General features: G+C 44.3%; 1 protein-coding gene and 1 pseudogene across 1 annotated transcript; both read right to left on the bottom strand.

The window, feature by feature from the left end:
• Nucleotides 1-9,236: 9,236 nt before the first annotated feature.
• LOC123096192 (hemolysin A-like) lies at nucleotides 9,237-16,886 on the bottom strand (annotated as a pseudogene).
• Nucleotides 16,887-17,835: 949 nt separating this feature from the next.
• On the bottom strand, nucleotides 17,836-20,001 carry LOC123096191 (uncharacterized). Its single transcript, XM_044517838.1, has one exon. It carries the CDS (start codon nucleotides 19,897-19,899, stop codon nucleotides 18,073-18,075), a length of 1,827 nt encoding a protein of 608 aa, XP_044373773.1. The 5' UTR covers nucleotides 19,900-20,001; the 3' UTR covers nucleotides 17,836-18,072.
• Nucleotides 20,002-22,532: the final 2,531 nt, after the last annotated feature.

The raw sequence follows: 22,532 nt of genomic DNA, 5'->3' as shown, positions 1-22,532 counted from the left end.
GCCTCTCTCACGAGCAAAACATGATCAGCACCAAGACTCCATGGGTGTTAGAATCATTACTGTGTAATCTAGATTATTGACTCTAGTGCAAGTGGGAGACTGAAGGAAATATGCCCTAGAGGCAATAATAAAGTTGTTATTTATATTTCCTTATATCATGATAAATGTTTATTATTCATTCTAGAATTGTATTAACCGGAAACTTAGTACACGTGTGAATACATAGACAAACAGAGTGTCACTAGTATGCCTCTACTTGACTAGCTCGTTGAATCAAAGATGGTTAAGTTTCCTAGCCATAGACATGAGTTGTCATTTGATTAACGGGATCACATCATTAGAGAATGATGTGATTGACTTGACCCATTCCGTTAGCTTAGCACTCGATCGTTTAGTATGTTGCTATTGCTTTCTTCATGACTTATACATGTTCCTATGACTATGAGATTATGCAACTCCCGAATACCGGAGGAACACTTTGTGTGCTACCAAACGTCACAACGTAACTGGGTGATTATAAAGGTGCTCTACAGGTGTCTCCGATGGTGTTTGTTGAGTTGGCATAGATCGAGATTAGGATTTGTCACTCCGATTGTCAGAGTGGTATCTCTGGGCCCTCTCGGTAATGCACATCACTATAAGCCTTGCAAGCAATGTGACTAATGAGTTAGTTGCAGGATGATGCATTACGCAAGGAGTAAAGAGACTTGTCGGTAACGAGATTGAACTAGGTATTGAGATACCGACGACCGAATCTCAGGCAAGTAACGTACCGATGACAAAGGCAACAACGTATGTTGTTATGCAGTTTGACCGGTAAAGATCTTCGTGGAATATGTGGGAGCCAATATGAACATCCAGGTTCCGCTATTGGTTATTGACCGGAGACGTGTCTCGGTCATGTCTACATAGTTCTCGAACCCGTAGGGTCCGCACGCTTAACGTTCGGTGATGATCGGTATTATGAGTTTATGTGTTTTGATGTACCGAAGGTAGTTCGGAGTCCCGGATATGATCACGGACATGGCGAGGAGTCTCGAAATGGTAGAGACATGAAGATTGATATATTGGACGGCTATATTCGGACACCGGAAGTGTTCCGGGTGATTTCGGAGAAAATAGGAGTGCCGGAGGGTTACCGGAACACCCCCGGGGAACTAGTGGGCCTAGATGGGCCTTAGTGGAGAGAGAGAGAGGAGCTGCCAGGGCAGGCCGCGCGCCCCCTCCCCCTTGAGTCCTAATTGGACTAGGAGGGGGTGGCGCCCCCCCCCCCTTTCCTTCCCCTCTCCCACTCCTTCCTTCCCCCTCCTAGTAGGACTAGGAAAGGAGGAATCCTACTCCTACTAGGAGGAGGATTCCTCCCCTCCTTGGCACGCCCTAGGGCCGGCCGGCCTCCCCCTTGCTCCTTTATATACGGGGGCAGGGGCACCCTAGAATACAACAACATACATTGTCTTAGCCGTGTGCGGTGCCCCCCTACACCATAATCCACCTCGGTCATATCGTTGCAGTGCTTAGGCGAAGCCCTACGCCGGTAACTTCATCATCACCGTCATCACGCCGTCGTGCTGACAAAGCTCTCCCTCGACACTTAGCTGGATCGAGAGTTCGTGGGACGTCACCGAGCTAAACGTGTGCAGATCGTGGAGGTGCCGTACTTTCGATGCTAGGATCGGTCGGATCGTGAAGACATACGACTACGTCAACCGCGTTGTCATAACGCTTCCGCTTTCGGTCTACGAGGGTACGTGGACAACACTCTCCCCTCTCGTTGCTATGCATCACCTAGATGGATCTTGCGTGTGCGTAGGAAATTTTTTGAAAGTATTGTGTTCCCCAACATTTAGTTCGTCTGGTCTCGTGGTAGATCTACTATGTAACCCTCTTATACACAAGCAATATAATCAAGCAGGACGTAGGGTTTTACCACCTTGAGAGGGCCCAAACCTGGGTAAGCATCGTGTCCTACGTTTGCTGTTCCCCCATCGATCCAAGGTCCACGGTTCGGGACCCCTATCCGAGATCCGCCGGTTTTGACACCGACAGGGAGTAACTAACTTTTCCATCCTAATCCTGCTCCACTGACGGTGAAGGCGGGGGGTCTTCTCATGGCCTTCCTATGGTTGGGGCGGCGATTCCTGGCGGAGATCGGCGGTGCCTCGTTGATGTCTACTACGCAACTTTATTCTTGTAGACTCGTGTTGGGCCTCCAAGCGTAGAGTTTTGTAGGACAGTAGCAATTTTCCCTCAAGTGGATGACTTAAAGTTTATCAATCCGTGGGAGGTGTAGGATGAAGATGGTCTCTCTCAAACGACCCTGCAACCAAATACAAGAAATCTCTTGTGTCCCCAACACACCCAATACAATGGAAAATTGTATAGGTGCACTAGTTCAGCGAAGAGATGGTGATAAAAGTGTAATATTGATGGTAAAAATATATTTGTATAATCTGAATAAATAAAAACAGCAAGGTAGCAATTGGTAAACAGGCACAAAAATGGTATTGCAATGCTTGAAAATGAGGCCTAGGGTCCGTACTTTCACTAGTGCAACCTCTCAACAATGCTAACATAGTTGGATCATATGATTATCCCTCAGAGTGCAACAAAGAATCACTCCCGAGTTCCTATTAGCGGAGAACAAAAGATAGGAATTATTTGTAGGGTACGAAACCACCTCAAAGCTATTCTTTCCGATCAATCTATCCTAGAGTTCGTACTAAAATAACGCAAGCTATTTTTTCCGATCGATCTAATCAAGAGTTCGTACTGAAATAACACCAAAGCAAATTCATATTCATAATACTCAATCCACACAAAGAACTACAAGGGGACCCCAAAGTTTCTATCGGAGAAAAGATAATAAAAACATGCAATAACTCCTATGCATAGATTACCCCAACGTCACCTCGGGAATCTGCAAGTTGAGTGCCATAACATACATCAAGTGAATCAATATGATACCCCAAATGTCACCTCAAGTATTCATACTGCAAGACATACATCATGTGTTCTCATCTCTGAATATTCAATCCGACAAGACAAAATTTCAAAGGGTAAAGATTCAATTCATCACAACAAGAGTATAGAGGGGAGAAATATCATATGATCCATCTATATTAACAAAGCCCATGATATAGATCATGAGAGAGAGAGATAGATTAAACACATAGCTACTGGTACAAACCCTCAACCTCGAGGGTGGACTACTCCCTCCTCATCGTGGTGGCCGCCGGGATGATGAAGATGGCCACCGGAGATGATTCCCCCCTCCGGCAAGGTGCCGGAACAGGGTCTAGATTGGTTTTCGTGGATACAGAGATCTTGCGGCGGCGGAACTTCTAATCTAGGGTAACCCCGAAGGGTTTCGGAATATTTGGGAATTTATAGTGCAAAGAGGGGGTGCGGGAGGCCACCGAGGTGGGCACAACCCACCTGGGCGCGCCAGGGGGCCCAGGCACGCCCTGCTGGGTTGTGCCCCCCTCGGGGCACCCCCCCAGGTGCTGCTCTGGCCCATCCTGGGTGTTCTGGTCCATAAAAATTCTCCAAAAAGTTTCGCGATGTTTGGACTCCGTTTGATATTGATTTCCTGCGATGTAAAAAACAGCAACTAGCACTGGGCACTGGGTCAATAGGTTAGTCCCAAAAAATGATATAAAGTTGCTATAAAATGATTGTAAAACATCCAAGAATGATAATATATTAGCATGAATACCGAAAATCCATTTCTGCACCCGAGCTCATCTGTACCCGCGCCGACGAAAAAAATCAAAACAAATACTAGAAAACTTCAAAAAATTCCAAATAAAATTTGTGTGGTAGACAATTTAATGCATGAGGCCCGCTCCAAATTTCAAGTCATTTCGACATATGATCAGCTCTCAGCAAAAAAGACAAATTGAGGGTCTGTAAAAATGTTTACTGTTCATGTACTGTTTTGGCCCGATTTGTCTTTTTTGCTAAGATCTTCTCATATATTCAAATGACTTGAAATTTAGAGTGGGCCTCACGCATCAAATTGTCTACCACACAAATTTTATTTGAATTTTTTTAATTTGTTTTGAATTTTTTTAAAAAAAATTCTAACCGGGTGCAGATGAGCCTGGGCACCAAAACGCCTTACTCCATAAATACTTCATAAATTATAGATACGTTGGAGACGTATCACTTGTGCGCGTGTGGCAGGCATGCGGGGGCAGGGCTTTGCAAGCGTGTGTTTGGCACAGGTGGAGGCGCTAGGCAGTGCGGCGGCACGAAGGTTCGCCTGGTGATGCAGTTCCTCTCACCGGCTTGGTACTCGGGGCCATTGTGGCTGCTTCACGTAGAGCAGATCGGGCCCGATCCGGTGTTTGGTAACATTGCTCCGGGGATGCAACCTATGGACGGGGCTTGAAGCATCAGGCATTGATATATAGTGGCAGCGATGGATTTTCTCGTCGAGTTGGTAATCTCTGGTCATGAGAGTCGGTGGCTACGATCCCATCTGCAGGTACACCGGTGGCAGCGTCGGCCTGCTACGTCCTGATATGGTGGTTCTCTGCTCGGGCGCGCAGGTGACGGTGTGGTCCTGCGTTGTAGCTAATTGTTGAGATGGAGCCGGGGATCTTGGATTTTCATATCTGGCGGCAACGACAGGTATGCTTTGCTAACTGATTGTGCCGCCACATATGAGGACGACAGAGCATGAGGACGGTGCGGGACTACCAGTGTGTCCTGACTTGGTATTTTGCAGTGTCTATGACCTTTCTCCGTCATTTTCCATTGCAATGTGCCGAGGCAACCTTCGTTGTTTAGAGCTGTTGGTGGAGACAAACTCTTGTCACGGCTCGACTGTGTGCTTGTGCATCCATGGTATTCATTTTTGTGGCATCTCATGTTATGACCAACCTATACATGTGGTGTTGGGATCACGAAAAGTGATGGCGAAAACACAAGATAACTCCGATTTGGTGGTGCTTCTCAAGCTTGGGTGAAAAATATAAGGTCCGGCCCTTGTTGGTTATATATGCCAATGGCGATGTTTCTTGTGTCATTATCTTGTTGAAGGAATTGCTCGGAATTGTTCTTAAGGGTGAAAACTCATTATCTGACCTTCAGTGGTTGGGTCCGACGACGGCGATGCTTGAACTTTGTTCCCTTTCTGAAGGCGCTATTGTTTGAGAGTCCTTCCCATTGTACTGATGATGTCAAAAGATGGTTGATACAATTTACCAATTCTTTTTTTACGGAGAATGTTTCCTTTTATTTTGAACTATTAGCTGCATTTGCTATATACTTATTTTCAAATAAAAGGACTCGCTAATCCGCTCTCCTTCGGAAGCTTCTGTAATGGTGGACCATATTGCCCCTCTTCTTTAACAGCCATATTGCCCATTCGTCGGCACTATTATCGTAGGTATGGCTCTCTCGGAACATATCTGTTCGTTGCACATTGCCAAGCAGACAACCTAAGCTAGTTGGTCTCTGATTGGATGGCAATCCCACATGGCCACAATTTAGTCATGTCGAGTGGATGCACTGAATCCTTTTTTTCTCTTGGATTCTTGATTCCTAGTAAAGCCACATGCTCCGGGTCCAATTCAAAGAACCTTCCCAAACAAAGTACTCCCTTGTAAAGAAATATAAGAATGTTTAGATCACTACTCCATTTGTTTTCAAATATAAGTCTTTTTAGAGATTTCAACAAGGGACTAGATACGAAGCAAAATGAGTGAACCTACACTCTAAAATATGTCTATATACCTTCGTATTATGTTGTGGTCCATTTGAAACCTCTAAAAAGACTTGTATTTAGAAACGGAGGCAGTACTTCTTATATCTGTTTACGGATGGAGTACAAGATACATTACTTTGTTATGGACTTTTTTCCGAAAATGATCAGATATGTTATAAAAGTTCATCGGAAGTACTCCCTCCGTTTCTAAATATAAGTCTTTTTTAGAGATTTCAATGTGAATTAGATACGGATGTATATAGACGGATCTTAGAATGAGATTCACTCATTTTCCTTTGTATGTAGTCCATATTAATCTTCTAAAAAGATTTATATTTAGGAACGGAGGGAGTGCATCTTAAACATAAAAAGTTACAACGAGATTCTTAGACCACTACTACCAGAACAAGCCGTCGACGCGCCGCTCCCACTGGAGCCACTTGACCTTGTCGATGACAACTGGAAAGTCTTCGTGCACGTCCCTCTAAGGACCAGACGACCAGCACACTGGAACCGCAGTCGTCGCTGTTGAACCCTTGCATAGATCTGAAGTATCTGACACCAAATCTCGATACATGACGAGAAACTCTAACCTCACCACCCCAGGAAGATGACATGAATCTACATTGGAGCTCCGTCAAGTCCGTCCAAACGGACGAACTCGAGGAGTATCGAAGCCCCGAAGACAAACTCAAAGAAGAAGAGCCACCATCCACCCGAGCATCACACTTGTGAGGACTAAAAACCCTAACCTAAGCTACTAACAGGAGGGGTGAGGAGGCGAATCCACGGCCTCGTCGGTAAAGTCTGAAGGGAAAAGTTTGCCCTAGCCGCCTAGGATTAGGGAAGGAAACAAAAGGGACACACCCTGTCATGGATTTTTTGGGCGGGGAAATGAGCGGACTGAAAATTCAGTTGGCATCATGTCAATATTACAATTTATAATGTTCATAAGCTAGCATGCAAGGAGCTAGGGCACGAAGTTTTCTTTTTATCACAAAAGGGCATGAAGTTAGATGTATAACTTTCACACAGAAAAAGATGTCTATATAAACAAGCCTATTTCAGCCCGCTTAGTTGCTGACCTTGAATAATAATAATGAGCTGTACTCTGAAAATGCTAAATGGAGGATGAGCTCCATGGAGCTCTTCTAAAAAGAAATTCAAAAATCACATTTTGAAGTTCTGAAAAAATCTAAAAAAAATCAGACACGTTCATATCACTACTTCTTATATTGTTTACGGATGGAGTACAAGATACATTCTTACTTTGTCATGGACTTCTTTTCTGCAAAAAGGGTCAGATATGTTATAAAAGTTCATCGAAAGTACTCACTCTGTTTCTAAATATAAGTCTTTTTTAAAGATTTCAATGTGAATTAGATACGGATGTATATAGACGGATTTTAGAGTGAGATTCACTCATTTTGCTCCATATGTAGTCCATATTAATCTTCTAAAAAGATTTATATTTAGGAAAGGAGGGAGTACATCTTAAACATAAAAAATTACAACGAGATTCTTAGATCACTACTACCAGAACGAGCCGTCGACGCGCCGCTGTCACCGCTCCCATCGGAGCTGCTTGACCTTGTCGATGACAACTGGAAAGTCTTCATGCACGTGCCCCTAAGGACCAGGCGACCAGCGCACTGGAACCGCAGTCGTCGTTGTTGAACCCTTGCATAGATCTGAAGCATCTGACACCAAATCTCGATACATGACGGGAAACTCTAACCTCGCCGCCCCAAGGAGACGATAGGAATCTACACTAGAGCTCCGTCGAGGACGTCCAAACGGACGAACTCGAGGAGTATCGAAGCCCCGAAGACAAACTCGAAGAAGAAGAGCTGCCATCCGCCCTAGCATCACACTTGTGAGGACTAAAAACCCTAACCTAAACTACTAACAGGAGGGGTGAGGAGGCATCGAGATTCTCCTCCCCGATACTACCACCGGAGTGGCAGGGAGAGGGGAGGCGAATCCATGGCCTCGTCGGTGAAGTCTGGAGGGAAAAGCTTGCCCTAGCCGCCTAGGATTAGGGAAGGAAACGAAAGGGGTCATGGATTTTTGGGCGGGGAAATGAGCGAACTGGAAATTCAGTTTGCATCATGTGAATATTGCAATTTATAATGTCCATAAGCTAGCATGCAATGAGCTAGGGCACGAAGTTTTCTTTTTATCACAAAAGGGCATGAAGTTAGATGTATAGCTTTCACACAGAAAAGGATGTCCATATAAACAAGCATATTTCAGCCCGCATTCTACTTTTTTTTAGTTGCTGACCTTGAATAATAATAATGAGCTGTACTCTGAAAATGCTAAATGGAGGATGAGCTCCATGGAGCTCTTCTAAAAAGAAATTCAAAAATCACATTTTGAAGTTCTGAAAAAATCTAAAAAAAATCAGACACGTTCATACGGATGTATGTTACATGTGTGTCAAATTTGAAGATGGTATATATTATGCTGAGAGCTACACAAAAAAAGACAAAATCATGATTCTAAAAATGGTGAACAATATAAGGACTGTTCACTATTAAAAATGCACGAATTATCATGTCAAAACGCCCTACTCGATGTACTCATCTCAATCTTGTCAAAGCCCTATTATTATGCTACGTAGTCTGGCCAATGGCAAGTTGACTACTCAGTTACTGGAAGTCCATATATGAAGGTTCCCCGCAAAGAGAAAAAAGCCATATATGGAAAGAGGGGGGGGGGGGGGGGGGGGGGGGGGGGTGATTGCTCGGATGTTCTATGGTTTGTGTTAAAAACAATGTAAGTCAGCCAATATCTGGAAAGAGAGTTAACTGAATCAGTTAACTTCTTGATTGTCTAAAAAAAAGAGTTAACTTCTTGATTATCCGGGGAAGAAAAAAATGTTTTGGCTTGCATGCAGTGAAACCATTTTTTTACCAGTCCAATGCTAGCCCAATACTTATCCTACTCGTTGACCTTGGAGATGGTAGCAGCCTAGAATGCAATCTTTCATTTGAAGTGCTGATGAGAGTAGTCGTATTTCTCAAGTCGTACTATCATGCAAAGGAATCTTCCTGGAACTAGCTAGATTTCCGGGGGCTCATGTGGATCTGTCTGTCTGGCACAGATCTCCACATTTTCTATGCATCTGATTCTTGTTCTCCAAGAACGGAACATACTTCGGTGCTTAATAATCACTTAGACTAGGAACCCCATGCAAATGCAATGTTTTGTTGCCATTCCAACACTGAATTTAGACGCCCTGCTGGAAAGGAAATCCAAGAACCTTTTCAGGTCAGTTTACAGGCGCAGCAATATATGAAAATGTGACTTGTTATAGCATGAGGAGATCACAATCCGCCAAGAGTTCAACGCTATCCTGTTTCAGATAAGTTTCTGAGGGCATAGATTCTCCACGTACTTACAGTAGAAACAAGGGTCGGTAACAAATTTCCAGTGACAATAATACTCTTAACTACCCAATGAACCTTGTAGTAGGGTGGACACGACAGACAACCGAAAAGAAAATAAAGATCCCATATGCTATGATAAAACAAATATCATGAGCTAATTGTTTCATTCATTTCAATTTTGTATACAATTGAGTACCTGACTGTCATGTCTGGATCTACTTTGTCGGTCTTGGACAATGCAATTTTTGAGCTTCGCAGCGGCAAATTAAAAAGAAATCCCAGTATAACCTGATTGAGGAAATCCAGATACTTCTAACTTCTTATGACGCTCGGTTACAGCAAAGGAGATCTCTCATATCACAGCATGCTAATCTCTTATAACTTCCTTGGTCTACTTCAGGATTCTCCAGCTACTCTCTAAAAAAACTTGTCATGCCATGGACATAATAATAAGAATCATGTTTCCTCTCGCTCTGGCTCTGGCTCTGCTTCTGCCTTTGCCTCTGCCTGTGCTTCTACCACTGCTTCTGGCTCTGGCTCTGCTTCTGCCTTTGCCTCTGCCTGTGCTTCTACCACTGCTTCTGGCTCTGCCTCTGCCTCTGCGTGTGGCTCTGGCATTGGGATCCTCTCGAAGCAGGCAAGAAACTCTGTGTTCCCTTCTGCGCCTTTCAGCGGAGACTCGATCCAGCCCCCATTGCGAAATCCAAACTGCTCAACGCCTGAAATTATCCTATCTAACACCTGTAATGCATCGATTGAATAGGTTGGTCTACTTCAGGTAAAAGGAAACAACAAACAAACACTACACGCATGAGATCCTTTCTCAGGATAGTCCGATATTCCAAGGCGAAGTTTTTCTTATTTGGAAGTGTACTATTTGCTGGTGGATTTCAAGGGAGAAAAACAGGAATCCATCGTAATCAAGCAGAAGATTTGTGGTAGCCTTGGCCAAGGGGAAATCACAAAAAGGAATGACAAATAATCCATGAAAAGCTCAATGCCATTAGTAAGGCACAAAACAGGATACGCAACAGAAGTAAACCAGAAAGAAAAATATCAATTTCTTACCTCCTTATGAACCAGAGGGTCTCGAATAATCCCACCTTTTCCTACCTGAACAGGATAAAAACAGATACGGTGGCTTGTGCATCAGTATTACTGTATTTTTCCATATGATGATCAACTGAAAAGTTATTAAGAAACCTAAGAGGAAACTTGTTTTGTACCTGAGATCTACGAGCTTCAAACTGAGGTTTGATAAGTGTTATCAATGTTGAGTCTGTCTTCATTACTTTGACCACTGCAGGCATAACCTAGATTCCAGAGATAGTATAACTAAATACTGGACAACATGTATGTTACAGTAATTTCTTTAAGCTGACAGTGAAGGCCCTTACGCATGCAAAATATTGGAGAGCATGAAAAACAGAAGCACAATACCGAAGAACGTAAAAACCGGCACAAAAAGAATTGCAAAGGGGTGTACACCTCGTTATTACCAGTTTACCACAGAACCGCCTTCTTCCTAATGCATGCATTTTACTATTTTGATCAGTGAAGCTGAACTAGTGTCCCTAAATCTAAATGCAAACTAAAACCTTACAGCTACAATGCATACACCAACACAATTAAGCTGGTCCTCTATCAGTTGATTGGGTTGCGTCACATGAACTTGATTTTACAGCATGCTGATTTACATCACACTAACCATGTGGAGAAAGCATATCAAAAGGTAATCTCATGCATAGAAGCACAATTAAGGAACAGAGCAACAAATCAGAAACAGCCTAGCGCACTCCTTCATTAACTGTAGTGAATTACGAGCATATGATAAGGCCACTGTAAATGTATCATAACCATGTGCACAGCAAATCATACCACAAGAATTGAGATGAATGATAGGTCCAACGTCACTAGGTCAACCAGTTGTGGCAGCTTAGTAAGATGTCTCAAGTTTGTACGTTCAATTACTGAGACATGTTCATGCACACGAATTTTTTCAGCCACCTGAAAATAAGTAGAGCATATTGAGATTTAAATAGTTATGCTGCTCCAACAGGTAGCAACCAAACTCACTGACAAAATAAAGGAGAGGAGCTGGATAAAAAATGGACATCTCAATGAGTAATGTAACCTGTCCATAGCCAACATCAACACCGTACACATGTGATGCCCCATGCTGAAGTAAACAGTCGGTAAAACCACCTGTAGACAGCCCTGAATCAAGGGCTATCTTTCCATCACAGTCAACTCCAAATTCTTTGATAGCTGCCTCAAGCTTATGCCCAGCCCTGAATTAGGTCACAACAAATGATACGATTATGAACCTGATGCTGCTATTACATTTTTATAGGATAATGAACCTAAATATAAAGCTAATTATTTAGAGCATCACCTACATACATATTTCGGGATTTCAGCCTTGATTTCTATGACTGACTTGTCAGATACTTGTGTTCCAGCTTTGTTCACGATCCTTCCGTTTACATGGACCTTACCTATAGCATTCACAAGGTTGAGTATATAAGGTTCAAAGGTCACATCTGAAAGGGTAAGTGTCTAAATAATTCCATCTTAGAGAGGAAGAAATAAAATGGTACCAACGCTCGAAGGAGAGGGATATCAAAGAAGGGGATAGCAACACTAAGTATTTTATGATTAAGGCTAGTGGGCGGAAGCGCAAGAGTAAAATCTTTCGACTTATCCAGGATGAAGGGATCATCCAGGGGGATGATAACTTGCTCAAATATGCAACTAATTTTTATAAGGACTTATTTGGTCATGTAGATTTACCTCGTATATCTCTGTGTATCCCTCTTGATGATGTTTTGTCAGAAGAGGATAAGGTTGAGCTCAGTTGCAAATTTACTATGGATGAAGTTAAAAATGCGTTATTTTCTATGAAGCGCAACAGAGCGGCTGGCCCGGACGGCTTTCCTGCCGAGTTCTTTCAATTTTTCTGGAACCTCATTTGTAACGATCTCCTTAGGCTTTTTCACGACTTTTATGAGGGCAAGATTAACATTTCAAGGCTTAACTATGGTGTAGTCACTCTGCTTGCTAAGGGGCAGGGGGCTGATAGGATTCAAATGTACCGCCCCATTTGCATGCTGAACGTACCTTTTAAATTTTTTACAAAAGTTCTTAACAATAGAGCCATGAAAATTGCTGATAAAACAATTTCTAAAGCGCAATCTGCGTTTATAAAGGGTCGATACATCCTGGACAATGTGCTTATGCTTCATGAAGCTATCCACTCTTTACATAGAAATAAATGTTCTGCTGTGCTTTTTAAGGTTGATTTCGAAAAAGCTTACGATAAAATTAACTGGAGTTTCATGCTTGATGTCCTAAAAATGAAAGGCTTCCCAGAACGTTTTGTCCAGTGGACAAAAGATGTCGTTAGTAATGGAAAGGTTGCCATCACTATTAATGATGTTATTGGCCCGTATTTTGTTACTAGGAAGGGTTTGAGGCAAGGGGATCCGTTTTCCCCTTTGCTTTTCAATCTGGCGGCTGATGTTCTTGCTACCCTGGTGCAAAGGGCGCAAGAACAAGGATTTATCAAGGGAGTGTTGCCTGGGTTGTATGCAGGAGGTCTAAATATTTTGCAATATGCGGACGATACTATTTTCTATGTGTTTTTGAGCATTTGACCGGTCTGAAGATTAATTCTTTAAAAAGTGAAATTTTCTGTTTCGGTAAAGCTTTGGAGAAACAAGCTGATTATGCCGGCATTTTTACTTGTGCTATTGTGGGCTTCCCTTTTAAGTATTTAGGTCTTCCCCTGCATTATAAAAAGCTTTGTAATGCTGACTGGAAGCCAGCGGAAGAAAAAGTAGAGAAAGGAGCTGCAGCGTGGCGGGGGGTCTTTTATCTATGGGTGGTAGGCTCATCCGTACTGAAACTTGCTTGGGTAACGTCATTAGTCATTTGCTTAACTTTTTCCGTCTACCAAAGGGAGTAGGCAAAAGAATCGATTTCTTTCGAGCTCGGGTGCTTTGGCAAGAGAAAGAGGGGGTTAGGAAGTTTCATTCAGTTAACTGGCTTGATGTTTGTCAACCTAGAGACCAAGGGGGGTTGGGTGTTACTAATCTGGATATCAAGAATATTAGTCTTTTGTGTAAATGGCTCTGGAGACTTGAGAATGAAGATGGGGATTGGCAGGAGATGATTAGAGCAAAGTATTTGAAGAGGAAAACTTTGTCTCAATGTGAGTCATCTCCTGCCAACTCTCATTTCTGGAATGGCATCATGAGTGTTAAAGATATCTTTTACAACTGTTGTCAGAGAATTGTTGGAGATGGGTGTAAAACTAGATTTTGGGAAGATGCTTGGATCCACAACAAGCCTCTCTGTCAACTTTTTCCTCGCTTGTACAAACTTACTTTCCATCAAAACATTACAGTTGCTAAAGCATTTGAACAAGATTTTAACTGCATTAGATTTAGGAGATGTTTATATGGGGAGACATTGGATATGTGGAATAAACTTCTAGATATGTGCAGTCAGGTTGTTCTGAGTGAGGAACCTGACAAAGTCAAATGGCAGCTCTGGCCAGTTCTCTGTTAAATCTCTTTATCAATATATTATTGCTAGGAGAGTAGTGTTCCCTTTTAAGTTTCTGTGGAAACTGAAGATATCTTTAAAAATTAAGGCTTTTATTTGGTTAGTTATCAAAGGAAGGATCCTGAGCAAGGACAATTTGTGTAAAAAAGGCTGAAAAGGCACCAACAAATGTGAATTTTGTGATGCCAATGAATGTATTGACCATCTGTTTTTCACAAGCTCTTTTGCTCGGTTTCTTTGGAATGTAGTTGGGAGTGCTTTGGGAAATCCCCAAACACCCCTGTCATTCTTTGACTTTTGCCAGAATTGGCTTCCTAAGTATACTGGGAAAGATAGAGTGGTTATAGCTATTGGTACGGCTGCTTTATTGTGGTCGATCTGGAAAGCAAGAAATAAATCTTGCTCTCAAAGTTCTTTACCTAAAGATCCTACTGATATTATCTTCTCCTTATGTTCTGTGTTGGATTCGTGGGGTGTGCTACAGAAAAGAGGAGTGCAAAAAACTCTTAAGGAAGTGACCAAGAGGTTGGCCCAGATAGCGAGGGACGTCTTCAAGCGTGCTTACGGCTGGGGGCCAGCTGTACGGAGGCTCTGTTGATCAAGTGGTGATAGATGTAGCATTTGCAATGATCTCTCTTGTTCTTTTGCTATAGCACCCTGTAGGTGCAGAGTTTGGTATCTCAGGTTGTAGGAGTTTATTCACCTGATGCAAAAATGTTAGGCAAAAAATGTAGCGACGGTGCTTTGGAGCGGTCTTTTGTTGTAGCATCCTGTAGGTGCAGTCGAAGTGCCTCAAGATGTAGGAGTAGTTTTTTTTTTCATGATGCATATGTTAGGCATCGAAAAAAGTTAAGTTTGTATGAAACTTGATTTGTATGCTGTGACTCCATTTTCGTAATGAAAATGGGGGCCGTGTGGCCCCTTTGATCAATTTTTTTTTTCCAGAAATTGCTTGCACATATCAAATGTGGCAGTAGCATGAGAAGCACATACAGGTATACAACCTAATGCAATAGGGAAGTTCAAGTGCCGCAAATTTGAACTTTCGCCCAACCAATTCAACAAAATCTATATTTAACACACTAGAGGCGATACCAATGTAGACATGCAGGAGATAGACGACTAGATGGCTAATAAGGCGTAGTTTTTACTAGCAGAAGGAATAAGGAAGCCCTAGTTGGCTCCAATTAAGGGATATAATCCCTGTCATCTTAAAGTTAGGAATAGTACCATTCAAATTAGGAAGTTGTCAGTTAGAGATAAGGTATCCTTAGCCTGGGCCTTAAGCCAATTAGAGATAAGATATTTGGTTTGTTAGTCCTCTGTAAAGAACCATGCTGCTAACTGTCCAGAAGGATGAGATTCAAAGTCAGTGCGACAATATGCTATGCAAAGCATCAAACACCATAGCAACTCGGAGCTTTACTCGGTCCATATTGTCAAGAAGCAACAATGAGTCATGGACATCCGTATTTATGTAGCACTCAACGACAGAATTGTCAAGGACAAAATCCCGATCCCCATGGCGGACGAGCTCCTTGATGAGTTTAATGGCCACAGGTATAATCCCGTTCATACACACCTGCCAGACATCAAGAAGACAGTGTTTCAGGTGCAGCATGGCTATTTCACGTTTTTTTCTTGAGCATGCCGTTCGGCTTGAACCAACACGCAAGCCTCCTGTGACTTTTTTTTTTTCTTGTTCATGCCGTTCGGCTTGAACCAAAACGCAAGCCTCCTGTGCACCAGTGATGTTGCAACTCACCATTTAGACCGATGCACAAACAAGTCAAATCTACCTTTGTTTCAGAAGTACACCTTTTCTTTCGGTGTTTGCTAATCTAGTTTCACCAATAAATGAGCAAGAGTAGCCATTCACAAGGGCCAGGCTCATTCTTTCCAGATTTCGTTCAGCATGAGAAGCTAATAGCATGCCATATGTTTCGGTTTATATGGCATGCTCTGAGTTTGCTTCTTGAAGCATAGGTTATTAAACGCAAAGTACCCAATTAATTTATGCAAGTATGTAAGTATAGGTTATGAAGATTCAAATGCACAAAAAAACTGTGTGGGAAAACTAACCCTGAAGAATCCATGACTGGATGTACGTTCTACTGTATTGCTGATACCTCTCAAGGCATGCCTCGTCCAATCGCTTTTTCCTGAGTGAGAAGAACAAAAACAAATATTAGTTGAACATTATATTCCAAAGATATTGAAGATCGCCATCCTACCGACACATTTTTGTACCATAACTGCATCCCTCTTATATATGACTAAACTGAGATAACCATCACAGGAATAAGAGGTGAAAATGAAGTTGCCAGGTAATAAAAGACTCAAGAAGTACCTAGAGGCTGAAACTGGCCTATCTTATCGTATTTCTACATAACCACCTTGCAATCTAGTATGAAAATGTTGCTGCAATGGCATGCTTATTGATGTTCCGAATATACAATACTACCATCACATTCATCCTAGACAAGTGCAGAGATAAGGAACATGAATGAGCATACACCAGTACCACACATGATACCATTGCCAACTGTTAATCAATCTACAAGGCACTGGCAGTTGTTCCCTAGCACGGAAATGAGAAATCTTGAAGAATGGGGAAAAAGATAGAATAGCTGGAAGCTTACTTCTTGGGGGGCTGGATTTTCTGGGATTTGACAGCCGCAAAGTCCCTGGACGGAGAGCAGCAGGTCGGCCGGACTCCAACCAGCCTAACTGTGGAAGAAAAGAGCACCTGGTTGATTAAACGATGGAACGATACACCTGGTTCCACCAGAAGAAACATTTGCAACAACTCAGTGATATTTCAGGGATGGGTGCTGCAGTTTCATGGATACAGAGAAACTGAAGAATGGAGAAAGGGGATGTGGGGAAGGCAGCAAAATAAAAGATTGCGGCGGCGGAGCACTGGTCTATGCAAAACGAAAGAAGAAAAGGATAGAGAAGAAGATTTAGGAGGGGGAGCTCTTACGCTGGTGGAGCCGCAGCCGGCAAGCCATCATCGCCGCCACCTCCTTCTCGACGGCGGACCCTAACCTCGGATTCTGCGGCCGCGCCGGCGACTGGGACTGAGAGAGATGCAAAGCGCCAAGCCGCCGAGACCAAAGGCCTGAGGAGAGGGGGATAGGGTTTGATACTGGCTGGTGGGGCCCGCGTGGCAGCGGGACGGCGAAGCGCACGCTCGTATTGATGCCACGGCGCGTCGGCTGCGGTGCAGGTGCAACGCTGGCGCACGTGCGTCACGGCCGGCCGTCCGCAGTCCGCACCCGCAAAATTTTGTGCAAAATTGTGCGAGAAAACGGACAGATTTGATCCCTGAAACTCAGCACAGAATGAACCGGATCTGAAAATATTTTCACAAAACGACCTTTTTTTCATGACGCCTGAACCTGAAATGTCATGCTAGATAGCATTGACGCCCTTTGTCGAGGTAGCTGCCGCGCCATCAAGCATGCTGCCTCAGGCCAGGGTGACATGTTATCTAGCATGGCATCCCAGCCCGCGGCGACGGGTTAACGGGTCATTTTATGAATTTTGTGCAGATTTGATTTTTTTTTTGCTGAAGTTTTAAAAAAGGGTCAAATTTGTCCATTTTCACCAAATTTGTTGGGTGCCTGATGCAAATCATCGTACAATTTCTGCACATCATCACAGGACGAACCCCCAACTCTTTTTTTTTGCGAGTAGGACGAACCCCAACTCAATAAAAAGAATTTACAGGAGAAACCCTTCCATTTTATATGGAACTGAACTGGGTAGGAGCAAGCTTCAGGTTTCTTTCAGAAATGAAACCAGTGGAAGAAACCTCAAGGCGCCTCAGGACCTCCCGGATCCCAATGCATGTCTGTCAAGAGAACAAACCATGATGTGTGGGTGTGTTCTTCCAAGAACCTCAGGACGCAGATACTGAATTTTAGACAGACAAGTTTATGAAGGACTGTGATGTTCTTCCAAGAATATCCGCAGATACTGAATTTTAGACAAACAAGTTTATGAAGGACTGTGATGTTCTTCCAAGAATATCAGTATATCAGAACACCATAAACTCCAGATTACTGCTTTCTGATGCGTACTTGTTCAGAAGAATTACATGTCGAATGCCACGCAGCCAGTGGCTGCTGCCATACTCATGTTACTCTGAACTGTGAGCTCACTTGGTTCAAAAATGAACCAGGAGTGATTATATTCCAGAAACAAATGTTCATCTGCCAACAATAATATTTACATGCGCTGCCGGAAAAAGATAAAAGATGAACTCATATCTCGAAAATAAGTATACAAGGCTGGGAGGGGCAAACACAAGATCCCAAAATCATGTGCTTCCTCCTGACATAAACTAACTAGTAGTACACAACATCTGAGACAAGGATAACCCTAACCTCATGTTTCAAACAAGCCATTCTTGTACAAGAGAGTCCAATCCGAGTCATCGGACGAGACGAGCTCGAATCCTTCTGCTCTCATAGACTCTGCCACTTGAACAGGGCTTGGAGTGGCCTTACTACTGTCATAATTTAATCCACCACCACTGCAACCAAACTCGACTGACCCGAACCCAGATTGCTTGCTATCCTCTTGCAGGCAACAAGCGTTAACTGGCTGAAGAGTTGTATCGGGCAACGCCTCGACATTGCCCGGGATAAGTGGTCCATCTTCATCATCAGACAACCATTGGCAGCAATCCAAGTCACCCATATCGAATATTCTGCTAACTAGCCCTTCTCGCCAAGATATCCGAGCCTCGGTTGATGCCGGCTTCCGGAAACTTGCCTCCTTCCCCTTCAATTCTGTGTCGCAAGGAGATCTCTTGAAAGAGCTCAAGTCTATGGATTCCAGAGGTGTCGAAGCACCAGCAAACTGGAAGCTGAGCTCAGGCAATGTAGCAGGCAGGGCACCATCTTCATCATTTTGATCATAATCAGCATCCCCGGGCCTTGGGGACAAACTCATCATCTCGAGGCATTCTACCACCGGATCCATCCTTGTTAGTGGGCGACTGCTAACCCTCGCTAACCCTGAGCACTTGCCTGTGCTGCCATTTTCCGACCATGACTCACCAGAGACCCGTGTCGGATCTGTTGCCGAATCGTAGCCATAGCTGCTGCCCAGTCCTCGTTGGGCACACAAGGAGCTTAGCCTAGAGGAATGCGATGATGCCCTCTTCACAATAAGCGAGAAGGGGCTAATGCTGTCACCAGTGCTCGGTGTCCTCTGCACCGGAAGAAATCCAGATGACGGTGTCGTTTCGGACAATTCCGATGCCGGCGTGTCAAAATCCAGCAGACCTCCGAGGACCGGCGACCCCAGCAACCCCGTGCAGTCCGGGGAGAGTTGCCAGAATGGGTCCTCCGATGAGCATCTCGGCAGGAAGATCTCTTCGTCGAACAAACACGCCGCACCTTCATCGCGTGGAGATGACAGCCAGATGACTGACGCCTCCTTTCCGCATTTCGTCGAACACGTCCCGGCCTCGCCCGATGGCGAGGACAGCCAGTGGATCGACGCCCGGGACGGCTCACAGTCGAGCTCCTCGCTGGTGCCCTCGCCGGCGATGTCAAGGATGCCCCTCGCCCGGCACTTGCGCCGGTCGCGGACGCCTGGCACGACGTGGTGCCCGGCCGCGAAGCACGCCGGCGTCGCGGCGCCGCCGGCCAGCACCTCCGGCGAGATCGACGCGTGGATCGGGGGCGTCGCTCCAGAGGACGGGTTGGAGCCCGCGTCCGCCTTCCTCTCCGGCGTCAGGGCCTCGAGGTGCTCCTGCTGCTGCCTCCTCGCCAGCCCCTGCTGCTTCTTCTCCGGCTCCACCCTCCTGATCCGACAACCGATCGGCTCGTCCCTCCGTCTTCTGGGTTCACGACCCGGCCCCTGCTCCGCCCTGGCCCTAGACTCCTGATCCGGCAGACGGCCGGCACCCGCCACGAGCCTCTTGGCCTCCGCGCGGGGCATCGGGCCGGACGCGGGGGTCCTCGGGGTGGACGCGCACCGCGGCTTGGAGCCCGAGGCGGAGGAGAGGAGGAAGCGGAAGCATCCGGCCCGCGCGGCGGAGGCGTCCCCGGAGTTGAGGTCCGACAGGGGGCTGCGGCGGCGCTGCGCCGCGGCGCCGGGGTTCTTGGGCCTGGGCGCGGTGGCCGGGGAAGGGGTGGGCGAAGGGGAGGCCCTCCTGGACTGGGACGTGGAGGAGGGTGTCTTGGAGGATGGCCTGGGCATGGCGGCGGCGGCGGTGGGCAGTCGAGGCGCGGCGCGGCGGCGAGGGAGGATGGAATGGGGTTAATGGGGCGATGTCATCGGGGTTTGGACAGGAGGAGAGAGAGAGAGGGGGGGGGGGGGGGGGGTGTCGAGATCTGCGTCCGTAAACTGAGTCCTCGAAGCATGTTTTGCTGTAACGGTGATTGGGCCAACGACGACGCATTGATTATTTTTTGATTATTTGTAGTAGTTAATTATTGTTGTACTATGTTTATTCTCACACTAATACTATACTCCAAGAGATGGCATGATCTATCTACGAGTATTTAATACGTATTATATACTTCCTTTGTAAAGAAATATATATGATCCAAAAGATCACTAATATGTAGTGATCTAAAAAATCTTATATTTCTTTACAGATGGAGTACTTATATGTAGTATATTGGTTTAAAAAATATAGGCATCTACAACATTAAAGTTAATACAATATAAAAATTAAATTTGACGCATCTAATGATATTAATTCTGTATTATGAATGTTGATACTTTTTTCTTCATAAAATTGGTCAACTTTTATAAAGTTTGACTTCTGACAAATCACATGTGCGGAGTAAAAAGGACCAGAGGGAATATCTAACATCATATGCCGCTCCGATGATGTACTCCATTCACCGCATCACCAACAATCTGAAAATAACTTTAATTATGATTAATCTTGGAAATAACATTAGTTGCATTAATTCCGACTAATTTTCATAATGGCAAGGTGTCAACCCACACAAGTACCATGAAGCAAGTCATTTTTTGGCGAGGAAACTTCCAAACAATTCATCATGCCATGACAGTAAAAGAACACAAGAAATAAAACTTACATTCATATCCGCAAACCATCTAGTGTATATTGACTTTCACAATCGTACAACTAAGTAAATTTAATTTGCCAACGTAAGTAACTAATAACTCGATGAGTAATAATAATCTAAGTACCGACAAAAACAAAAGTTGTAGAAACATACCGACATGAATTTAGTCTAAAAGATGTTGCCAAGAGAAAGTTAAAGTTGAAAGAGGCGCTTTAGGAGATAAACCCTTTTTAATTCAAATTTAAGATCTTTTGTTGATATCGAGCCGCCAAAAGAGGAAAAAAACTATGTTGATATCATGTTTATGTGCATTGTTGTATGCAAGATAGAAGAAGAAGTTGTTCATGAAAAGGTAACAATGCACCGCTGAAAGGATCGAGATGGACTTAGAGGGGGTGAATAGGTACAATTACAAATTTTAATTCTTACTTAGCAATTTTAGGCAATAATGCGGAATATGAAAGTGAGCCTAACAATTGCAAAGGTTATACAAGAGCTAAGCAAGGTGAACTAGTTCAACTAGTAAACGGATAAACAAGCACAATAGAATACAAGTAAAGACTAAGAGACAAATAACCACAACTAGGAAGCTAGGGTTAGGAATAACCGCAACTCCGAGAGACGAGGATGTATGCCGATGTTTACTTCCTTGGAGGAAAGCTACGTCACCGTTTAGAGAGGTGGATGTTACCATGAAGGCTCACCCTATTCTCTCTTTGAGATGTCACCACGAAGGCGATTCTCAACCACTAGTGGTAGACCTTGGGGTGGTCTCCAAACCCTCACAAACTTTCCGGCGGTAATCACAATGAACGATTCCTCTCGAAAGAACTCCTACCACCTAGGAGTCTCCAACCTCCAATAGTAATAAGAACGATGGGGGAAAGCTCAAGACTTGCTCAAATCACGAATTCCTTTGGTCAAGAGAAGGGGAAGGAGTGGATCTATCACTTGATTGGACAACTTCTTGAGAACTCTCTCAAATCTCTTCGGGATCTAGGAATTGGTGTCCGAGGTTGTGAGAGAGAGAGTGAAATGTGTTCTAGGGTTAGCTCAAAGTGAATTGTCAACCTTATTCCGTGGAGGAAGAAGGCTATATATAGTGATAGTGCACATATGACAGTTGTGGTGCAAGTGACTGCGTCAGGCCGGACATCCGGGCAGTTGAAATAAACAGAGCATATGCACAGAATAGTGTAGAACCAGAGGACCCAGACATCCGGACAATGGCCCGGACATCCGGCAGTCCACGAAGGGGTCGGACATCCAGCGAGTGTAAACCCAAAGATTGTCAAGCTACTGGATAGGTCGAGTTGGATATCCGTGGATGCCTCGGACGTCTGGCCACACAGGAACACCCGGACATCCGGCCTAGTGCTGGACATCCGGCGCGCCCACCACATAAAACTGGCACACGTACTGGAAGACGGAGTCGGATATCCAGGCATGAGAGCCCGGACATCTAGTCGTGAGTGTTGGATATCCGGCTAACAGAGAAAGAGAACAGTGTGTGGTACAATTGAACCTGGAAATCCAGCTAGAGTCCGGACATCCGGTAACCCAGTGAAGAGGGTGAACACTTGAAACTTTTAGAAGGGCTAAGTGAGGTGTATAGCTTGAAGACAAATACGTAGAGATGGATTTGTGAACTGGTTTAGAGAGAAGAAATTTCACACTAACTTGAGCAGATCTTTTACTAACCCTATCGATCCCCTTTTAATAGCGCGGGATCCCTATACTCAAGAAAGCACAATAAAACACGTCAACCACTTAGTTCTTCTTCCTTGA

This window comes from Triticum aestivum, chromosome 4D (assembly GCF_018294505.1).
Source record: "Triticum aestivum cultivar Chinese Spring chromosome 4D, IWGSC CS RefSeq v2.1, whole genome shotgun sequence".
NCBI lineage: Eukaryota > Viridiplantae > Streptophyta > Magnoliopsida > Poales > Poaceae > Triticum > Triticum aestivum.
Note: the sequence above shows the minus strand (reverse complement) of the source record. Positions and strands in the feature narration are given on the sequence as shown.

Excerpts from the sequence above, each read along its gene's own strand:
- LOC123096191 (XM_044517838.1), bottom strand. The coding sequence starts at position 19,899 with ATGCCCAGGCCATCCTCCAAGACACCCTCCTCCACGTCCCAGTCCAGG.